We start from the raw sequence: 10,689 nt of genomic DNA, 5'->3' as shown, positions 1-10,689 counted from the left end.
ATTCTGACTTTGCTCTGACAATCTGGCGCTTCTGAATCAGCTACTGTTTTGTTATTAGTTTAAGTATTTGCTATTGACTGTTCAAATGTGGAGTTTTGTGCATCGTGTGTGTGTGCGCGCGCGCACGAGAGAGAGAGAGCGAGAGAGGGGGGGGTCACATCACAGTGGAGTCAGCTGTCTTAACCGTGGCTTTGTTGCAAACACATAGCAGCTTCATCACTGTGTCTGTCACGCGACTCTGTTCCCCTTTTGGGCTCTGTCTTTACATTTATTTTGAAAGATGAAGCTCGTGATTATGGTAAGGGGCGTTACATTTCCGACGAGTGCTTGCGGTGTTCGGCCAATCACAATGCACTGGGTCAGCTGGCCAATCAGAGCAGACTGCGCTTGTCGGAAGGAGGGACTTTGTAGAAAACGAAGCGTTTGAGAGAGGCGGGGCATAGAGGACCTACAATAATGTACAGTATTTGAAAAATAATGTGTTTTTTGAACATTAAAGCATGTCAACATATTCTGTTACACCAAATACACAAAATAATGATCTTTAAAAAAGCATAATATGACCCCTTTAAAGGCTATTTAAACCCAAATTATAAAGTTACTTACCGTAGAAAATACATGTATAATATCTAAACTAACATTCTAAGTAATTATGAATAAAAAATGGCTGACATTTACAGCTGCATTTTAGAAAGTCCTGAGGGAAAAAAATTGCAACATTTTAACTAATAATGTCCAGGGGGGGGGGGGACTGTTTCATTTAAACAAGCTGCTCATTGTTTTGAATCAAATTGTATAAATTGTTAAGATAATCTAATGTAAGACATATTTTAAACTATTAATAAAAAAAAACTGTTGACATTCATGGTTGCATTTTTGCAGTCATTTCTAGAATTTGTTTCTGGATTGCATTAATCCGTCAATCGCGGCCGCAGGGATCATCTGGAGCCTGATGCTCCTCAAACGAGTCCCGCCTAATTTCTAATGAACATTCCTCAGAAACCTCCAGTAATCCTCCTTCTCAAACGGAGACAAACAGGAGGATTCAATCAGCTGAAGACTCAGCATCTGTCTCATCGCCACGGGCAAAATATGTGATGTTACCTGTGGCAACAGTGATTACATGACATGTGGAATGCCGGGAGGCATCACTGAATGCCATAAAACCATGCAATGCTTTTGTTCCTTGCTGATTTGTCTGCAGCTTGTTTTGGGAGGATTAAAGCCAGGTTTGTTTTCCATCGGACGCTAATATTTTCTGAAGATGAAATGATATGTGCACGCATATGGCCCTTAAATATGGAGCACTTCAGTGGGAATTAGCTCAGAGACACACCGACAGTTTATATGAGGTTGGGGAGTAAAACCCTCTTTACAATGAGGAAAGAAGCAAAGAATGATTGGATTTGACAAACCAATCCACTGTCGGCCCGTGCCGCATTCATCGTTGAAGTTCCAAGAAGATACTACAGCAACTATAGCTTATCATCATATAAACAAGCTGTAATGATCCACTGAGCTGTGTTGAAGTGAACCCAAGTGCAGTTTATTCCAAACATAAACAAAGGGGAACTGAACCTGGATCATGACATGGTGGCGGTCCTAGACCGTGGAGCATTGATAGAGACCATGGATTGTGGAGCAGAGGGAAAGAGCATAGGCCATGGAGCAGTGGGTCCTGGTGCAATGGTGGGCCCTTACCATGGAACAGAGGCGGGCCTGGACCATGGAGCAATGGCTGACCTAGGCCGTGGAGCAGAGGGCGTAGAGAACCAGGGTGTAGCCAGAGACAAGGGTGGAGACGGCAGAGCAGGAAGCCAGAGTGGAGCAGATGACCACCAGGGTAGAGGCGGTGACCAGAACAGGTCAGGAGGCCATGGTGGAGCAGAGACATGGACAGACCACCTGGCCATGACAGAACAGGCAGAGAGTTTGTGCGCGGCCTCCATAGCCAAGACATGACAGGCAGAATATCTTTGAATGGCCTCAATGGCCATAGCATTACAGGCAGAGAGTTCAAGAACGGCCTCCATAGCCGCGACATAACAGGCAGAAAATCCTTGAACCTTGATCCTGTTATGCTACGGCCTCAGTGGGTTCAGACAAAGGGTTCAGGGATGACCTCCTTGGCCATAACCGGACAGGCTGAGAGCTCACAGACGGCCCCTTGGCCATGACAGAGCAGATTGTGAGTTCAGAGATGACTGGCAGAAGGTTCACATGTGACCACTGTGGTCAAAACTGGATAAGTAAGAAACTCACAGGCTGGTGCCAACACAGGACTGAGCTCTGGGGCTAGAGTGGGCTCTGGAGGAGATTCATGGATTGGAGAGGGCTCTGGAGTGGACTCAAGGACTGGAGCGGATTCATGAGTGGATTCATGGGCTGGATTCATGGACTGGAGTGGGCTCTGAAGTGGACTCATGGACTGGAGTGGGATTTGGACAGGACTCATGGACTGGAGAGGGCTCTGGAGTGGAGTTAAGGACTGGAGCGGGTTCGGGAGCGGATTCATGGACTGGAGTGGGCTCTGGAGCAGATTTATGGACTGGAGAGGAGTGGACTCAAGGACTGAAGTGGGCTCTGGAGTGGACTCAAGGACTGGAGAGGGCTCTGGAGTGGACTCATTGACTGGAGCGGGTTCGGGAGCAGATTCATGGACTGGAGTTGGCTCTGGAGCGGATTCATGGACTGGAGTGGGCTCGGGAGTGGACTCATTGACTGGAGAGAGGCTCTGGGACTGGTGCAGGCTCTGGAACGGATTCATGGACCATAGTTTAGTATGTATTTCCCCCCTGGGAATGTATTTCCCCCCTGGCATCCATGAACAAATGCATTTAACCCATAACAAAAAAATGTCCTTCAGACTAGAGCCATGTCATTAAAATCCACCAATGAAATCCAAATGGCACAGTCCACAAAAGTCCACCAAATAATCCTCTATACAACATTTACCTTGACGAAGGCAAAGCAAAGAAACTACTAGGTCCATTGTATCGGTCAAGCTTTCTGTAACAATCCAGTGAGGCGAGTTGAAGTGAACCCAAGTGCAGTTTATTCCGAACATAAACAAATGCAATCCAAACAGCCTTGGCGTGACAAGAAACATGACATGACCATGAAAACAAACTCACCAACAGTAATACAGGGAACAAAGTTAAACAAAGGACAATGGTAACATGAGGGCTATACAAAGACACTAATCACTAACAAGAGACACCTGGAACAATCAAGACAAAAGGTGTGTTCGACTTGAAGCAGCGCTGTGCAGACCAATCGGCGTATGACATCAAAGTATGTTGACTGATGGACACTTCGGGCTCCCATGATCCTTTGCGCATATTCTTTGCATGATGACGGCGCCTCCGTGTGGGCACGTGATGATGACACAGAAGGGCACTTCAAGAAACAGTTGTTTGGTCCCCTACACCCTTCAACCCTTCGAAACTCTCACTCCGGAGGGTAAACCCTTTGAAGGGATTAGGGCATAGGGATGAGCCTTTCCGAATGAAACGCAGGGTAGATCACTTCAGGGAACAAGGGAAACACATGAGAGGAACATGAAACATGGCTAAATATCAAAATAAAAGACATGAAAACATGAACATGAACCAAAACCAACCGTGACACAAGCCTTCTAATGTAAATTCTAAAGTCTATTGTTAACTTAAATTAAAACCGTAAAAAAAAAAAAAATTTTTGCTACTTGAAATAAAATAAACATTAAATGAAATAATATATAAAAATGTAAACTTATTATATTTCAGCTGTTTGTCAAGACAACATTTTATTGAACTTGAAGTAGGACTACTAAAATAACTAAAAGTGAAATAAAAATAAAAGACATAATGTATGATATATTTAAAAAATAATTATAAAAATGACAAAAACAACAAAATTATTAAGTTATATAGTTAGTTAAGTTATATTATAGTGTATATGATGTATAGTATATTGTTTAATTAATAAAATGTACATATGCACATAAATGTATAAATATATTAATTCATTAGTGTGTGTATACATATATAATTTTTCATTAATAAAATGCATATATGACATTTAAATATTATATAAATTTTATATAAAAATACTAATACAAATAAATTAAATGTACACACACATAATACTTTATATTTTTAATTAATTAAAACGTTAACAAAAATATCTAGAATAGTATATTAATGATTCTAGAATAACTTTGTGTAAAAATAAAAATAAAAACTGAGCAATATGAGATCTGAAAATTATACATAGCTATGTTTGCATGTAATATACATCAGACAGTTTAAGAATGCTCTAAGTAGATGACCCATCTGTGGATGAAACTACAAAAACACTGAATCCAACGCTGGGCAAAAATACATTAAACATCTTATTTTATACATGAATAGAATACATGTGGTGTAATGCACGCTGTAAGGTGGCTCTGGAGGAGGATTGATTTGGGCCACAAACGGATCTGATCCCTGAGGAGTCCAGCATGATTCAGTCGTCAGGTGGATTAGACTCACACTCATTAGTGAGCAGTGTGTGCTGGGAAACAGATGCTGCTCTGCTGAACATGTGGACGCTTTACTGAAACACTGGACATGCAAATTAACATTCAAATACACACACACACACCAAGAGCGCCCTAGAGAGATGGGCTGTAGTTAATTACACACACTCACACTCCTGTGTGAAGAACACTTTAATTTACAGTTGTGTAGTGGATGCACACGCCACCATCTGAGCCCTGACAAACACACACTCACCCCTGATCCTCACACACTAGTCTAGTCAACTGTCTACACTGGGAACTACCTACTAAGGAGCCGTTCATGTAAAACATGGAGTGCAAGAGATGCAACCTTCATTAATTTAGTTGATAAGTTGATACTTTAATAAGCATACAAATACAACACACACAAAGAACTATTCTGTTTCTATCTCATCTTCTTTATGCTGGCTTCTCGTCTTCTCCAGGTCAGGACGTCCATATGAAGTAAAAGCCATCAGCCCAAATATCAAACTCAAGCCCAAAGCGTACATTATCTGACTGTTTCCTGCTCCATTTCTCACAGACACACACGCTGTTATTCATACAGTGAGAGTTGATTGTATTGCCTGAAAATTCAGTGTCGCTGCTGCTCTTATATAGTTTGGGAAGATGAGATTTCCTTGTGAAATTTTCTCACTATTTTATTGAGTGTTTCTTTTTCTTTATTGAGTGTGTTTTTTTTTTGGGATTGCAGCAGTATTTTAATATACATTTCATATTTCATCAGTTAAGCAATTTTCGTCCTTCCAAATTCTCCTTAGTTTAATAAAAATGGTGATATATTATTTCAATTGTAAAGTATTTTAATAGTAGTATTTGTTGTACTGAATTAAATTTATTAAAACACAGATCAGTGTCCAGATGATTTTCAACTTTGATATTACAGTAATGTGTTTAAAAAAACAAGCAAAAATGGTCAAACAAACAAACAAATAAATAAAAACATAAAGGTCTTAAATTATTATAATTGTAATATAAATATATTTTTTAAAATAAGAAAAATTAAAAAATAAATAAAATCACAAACTTCTAATAATAATAACAATTCAATATAAATGTATTAAAAATCAAATTTTACAAAAAAAAAATCTAACATTTTTAATTATTAAAAAAATAATAAATACTACTTTATAAAAAACATATCTATAAAAAGTTTATAGATAATATGTTTATAGATAATTAAGCCATTTTTTTCTTCTTCTTTGTCCCTGACATATCTTTATGACATTCACCCAAAGACTGTAAACCTGTTTACACTAAGCCGATATTCAATTCTTATTTAGGTGCATTAGAGATGATGGCCAGAGTCGCCTCTAATTTTCACTAATTTTGAGTTTGCTATTCACCAGAAGCAATGCTTGATGTGAACCATGCTTCCAACAAAACATCCCAAAACACCACACAACACATGTAATGAAAAACACACATAGTGCCTCTGGTCCTGGACATCTTGCGGTCTTCAACAGAAAATGAATTTTAAGGTTTATCAGCACACTACTGTAATGAGAGTCGACATTCATCAGTAGAACGTAAAGCCATCTGACCACCAACTGACTCAACAGAAGCAGGAAAACAACCCAAAACACAGGACTAAATCAACAACAGAACAGAACAGATCAACAGGGGTCATATGATGCGTTTTCATGTTTTCCTTTTTCTTAAGTGTGTTATGTAGCTGCTTGTGTATGTATGAGATCTGCAAAGTTACAAACCTCAAAGTCTCCCACAAAAGGATCGTTTCTATCTAAAATAGAAGGCTGATCCAGACGAAAAACGCCGAAAACACCTCGACCCTTACATACCTACATCACTATGTGGAAATATTTGCATAATGCCACCAAAATGTACACGCATAGAAAGAAGCTTCTGAAAGAAGATTCTGATTCATTCTGCTCAAGTTGTTCTTGCAAAGTTGTTTTTGATCGATTGGCTTGGTCATCTGCATTTTCAGAATCTGACCCGGGCTTGAACTGATATGGTAAAAGTGACAACATTATTAACTGTCTTTGGAAGCTGAAGCTTGCAATTATGGTAAGGGGTGTTACAATTCCAACACATGCTTGAAATGTTCGGCCAAACACAACTCACAGGGTCAGCTGGCCAATCAGAGCTCACTGCGCTTTTCGGAAGGAGGGGCTTTGTAGAAATTGATGCGTTTTAGAAAGACTGGGCATAGAAGAGCTACAATAATGCAAAGTATGTGAAAAGTAATGTGTTTTTTGAAAATTGAATCAAACATTCTATTACACCCAATACACAAAATAATGACCTTTGAAAATAGCATCATACGACCCCTTTAACAGAAGAAAACAAACTTTCTGGAGTGAAGAAATCAGAGTCCTGACTCACCAAGATGCTGTGATATCACCTTAAGAGAGCAATTCACACCAGATATATCAAGAAAACTGCTCAAATGAAACCACTTTGGTGCTAAATTCCTCCTGACCATGTGCAGGTCTGATGCACAATTACAGGAAACCTTGTGTGGAGGCTATTGCTTCCAGAAGTAAGACAGAATCTCTTACAGCAATTACAAATAAGAAAAATGTTCTGAATTTTTACAATAATTTTGTAATAATTTTTGAAGACAAAAATTATTACAATATCTAAACATTTATCTTAAATCAAGATACATTTACTACAAAAAAAAAGAAAAAAATCAAGAAATAAATATCTGCCAATGGGGTTTTCCTTTTGAATTAAGTTTATTTTTCTAATCCCATTTAAGTATTTTTTTCTTGTTTTAAGCATAAACTCACTTCATTTTGATAAAAAAAAAAATCAGAAAAAAATTAATATCTTATGTCTTTTGATTCTCAAGTGAATGCATCTTAATTTTCTCTAATAATATTTATATATCTGTGCTGGAAAACAAGACAAAAATACTAATTAAGATTTTTTTTTTTTTTTGCAGTGAGCCTGATTTTTGTTATTTTGTTGTAAAATGCAATTATATTATCACCCAGCTTTTTATATAAATTAAATATACACTTATAAATATCAACTGTTTGACTGCTTCTAACGTTACAAAATGTCAAATAGTTTATCATCCTGGTCTAATCTGCTAAATGCGACTGGATGTCATGAAGATATTAAGATATTATAAACATTAACATAATTTGATGTTTTTCTGTAAAGTGCTATACAAATAGATTTGTACTTCAATAAATGACACATTTTTGTTTGTTTCTTACCTTAAACTCCGTCTCTATGTTGGCGAGTCGTGCGAGTTCATTGCTGAGCTCTAGTGCCGTCAGTACAGGATCTTCACTGGACAGCGACAGGTAGGTGGCGCTAGCGAGCCCTTTGTACGCGTTCATGCGCGATCTGGAGTGACTGAATGAGTCACGTTTCTGTTTCTCCGTACACTCGCAGCACTTGCAGAAGTAGTCGTGCGGCCGCTCGATCCTGGCGCCCTTTATCAGCAGGATGTGTACGATTTCGTACTCCTGACAGTGCGCGGCCAGAATCACCGGCGTCACGTCGTGCGAAAAACGCGTCCCGTCCTCGTCATAGGCGTAGAAGTCGTCGTCCCTCAGTTCCTGCTCCAGCGGGCTCAAAGTCAGTCTCAAGCCGCCCGCAAACACCGGATGAGCCAAAATGGCCTCTACGATTCGCACGTAACCTTTGCTGATTGCCAAAAGAAGTGCATCACCAATGCGCGCCATCCCGTCTTTCTTCAGCAAAAGCTCCGTGACCTCCAGGTGTTCGTTGCCGACTGCTAACTGCAGCGCGTTTTGCCCCATGTAGTCCACGCAGTTGAAGTTAAGCGTTTTGGACTCGTCCAGCATCTTGCGGACGATGGGAATGTTGCCGTACTCCGCTGCATCGAGGAAACGTTCCTCCTCCGCCGTGAGGCTGGTGCCGCGTTCATTGAACATGTAGGCAGGGCCTCGGATGGCCTGCCGACGGCCCTTCTCTCGCAGGGTGGTGTGCCTGCGATGCATGACCTCTGACCTGAGAGAAAACAAAAAATCAGTCATGAAATGGTTTTCGCAACCCACATGTGATGTATTTCAGTGAGAAACTGAATATTCAATTGGCTAAAAGTTGATTTTATCCATTAAAACATTAAAAAGTTTAAATTTTTATGTTTACAAAGAAAAAAAATCATAACTCAATATAACATGCACAATAGGAAGATAAGGAAATATAGGCAGTTTTTCTTAAGTATTGAATGTGTTCTTAACTAAAATAAAAAAATATATATATTTTTTAATAAAATTATGTTAATTGAAATAAAATAGATGTTAACAGAAATAAAACAGAGTATTAAAAATTGTCTATTTCAGTTAATTGCCCAGGTAACATTTTTAATTTTCATTTAGTTCAAGTTGAAGCACTAAAATAACTAAAACTAAAACTGAAATGAAAAGGGGAAAAAAAACTCAATAGTAAATAGACATATTTAAATAATAATAATAATGTTTTAAACACAAAATTACTAAAACTTCAAAATATTAATAAATACTATGATAATAAGGATACTAAAATAACATTGATTTTAACATCGGGAAAATGTCACAAACTAGCTGTAAAAGGTTGCTGCTAAATAGCTTAAATGAGTGTGTTTAATTCAACTAGTCTAATCTGTTCTGCTCACTGCACAGCATGAGATTCAATCAATAACTGTCTGTCAATAGACTGATGGTCTGAAATGGCTAATCACAGCTCTCCTTTTAGAAGTTGCTAAATTGGCCTTTCGCCACATGAGACAATCTGATCTCTGATTGGACCAATAATCAATGACATCAGAGATCAGCTCGGGGCTGTAGTGCTTTCAGTGGATCACACACAGACAGACATGTGATGTTCAACAGTGGGAGCAAAACCTAAGAAACTGCCACAATTTCAACACACACATTTCAGTTTTAGAGATTTCTAGATAAGAGTCTGGGTGATAGCAGTCTTATTTTCCATCGTTAAAACACAAGAGGGTGAATATATTAAACTTTAAAAATGACATGATGATTGCTGCATGCAAATGCTATAGGTATCTGTTTGCAAAATCATAACAATTTTAGCCCTCTTGATCACAGTTTTGTTTAAAATTGCACACGTATGCCTCAAGAGAAAATCCATTTATTCAGTACAGACGATTTTTACACACACAAACTGCTTATACAGCATAGAAACAAAAATATACACAAACAAACACATGAAACATACATGTGCAGTGAACAGATCAATATGTCATCTCGTTCATGCTGTCTGCTCTGAACATTTGATTTCCAAATGCTGGCAAACTCTCTGTGAGCGAGATATTTCATACTGCAGCAAATTACAACCTGCTATAAAACAAAAACACTCTTAGCTTTTACACACACACACAACTCCAGAGAGAGAATCCAAAATTTTCTGGATAGACACATCAATGCTGCATATGTTTTTTAGTTAGTGATGTTTGTTAAGTCAAGAATGCCCTAGCAACCAACTAAGAGTGTCCCAGCAATGCCCCAGTAACCACCCTGAACACCCTAGCAATCACTTAGGAATGCCTTAGCAATGTCCTGGCATCCACTTTGGACACCCTATCAACTATTTGAGAATGCCCTAGCAACACTCTAACAACCTCCTAACCCTTTGACACATACGATCACATCGGTGTGATTAGAACGTTCAGTGCATCACGTAATCAACTGTGTAGGTAACTATAAAGTTTACTCTATTCTTCTCCCAGTTCACGGGAAACTTACTTAAATGTCTTTTGGGAGGAGAGGATGAATTTGCATGTTGTAAATCCCACAGCTCAGATTCACCGCGAACTAACATGGCTGCACCCATCGCCCATTATAGATCAACTAACATGGTCATTATAAAGGTGTTTAAACTACCAAAAACATTTACTTGCACATATCTGAGAATTGGAATATCATATATCTCATAATATAATTGACGCTGATAATATAATTGTTTGTGAATATTTCGAATAAAAAAGGAAACATTAAATAAAAGCTATACATCACTCATACAGAGTTATAATGGCTGCAGTGTGTCACGTGACAAGCATGACACGTCGCCATGGAAATAATAAGGTGATACATTCTAAAATAATGGTCGCCTAAAAAAAACTCACTCTGGGGGGTCAGCTAGAATATTTTAAATTTACATGTGAAAGGGTTAAGCATGTGCTAGCAACACACTAA

The 10,689-nt window shown here is 38.6% G+C and overlaps 1 protein-coding gene across 1 annotated transcript in view; it reads right to left on the bottom strand.

Moving 5' to 3' along the window:
- LOC107596405 (short transient receptor potential channel 7) overlaps positions 1-10,689 on the bottom strand; it is an 82,359-nt gene that overhangs the window by 60,958 nt on the left and 10,712 nt on the right. Inside the window, exon 2 of the mRNA XM_016287125.1 lies at positions 7,738-8,500. Coding sequence (XP_016142611.1) covers positions 7,738-8,490 — 753 coding nt within the window. The 5' untranslated portion in view covers positions 8,491-8,500. The remainder of the gene's footprint in view (positions 1-7,737; positions 8,501-10,689) is intronic.

Source organism: Sinocyclocheilus grahami, unplaced genomic scaffold, assembly GCF_001515645.1.
Source record: "Sinocyclocheilus grahami isolate Dianchi unplaced genomic scaffold, SAMN03320097.WGS_v1.1 scaffold218.1, whole genome shotgun sequence".
Lineage (NCBI taxonomy): Eukaryota > Metazoa > Chordata > Actinopteri > Cypriniformes > Cyprinidae > Sinocyclocheilus > Sinocyclocheilus grahami.
This window is presented reverse-complemented; position numbering and strand designations above follow the sequence as displayed.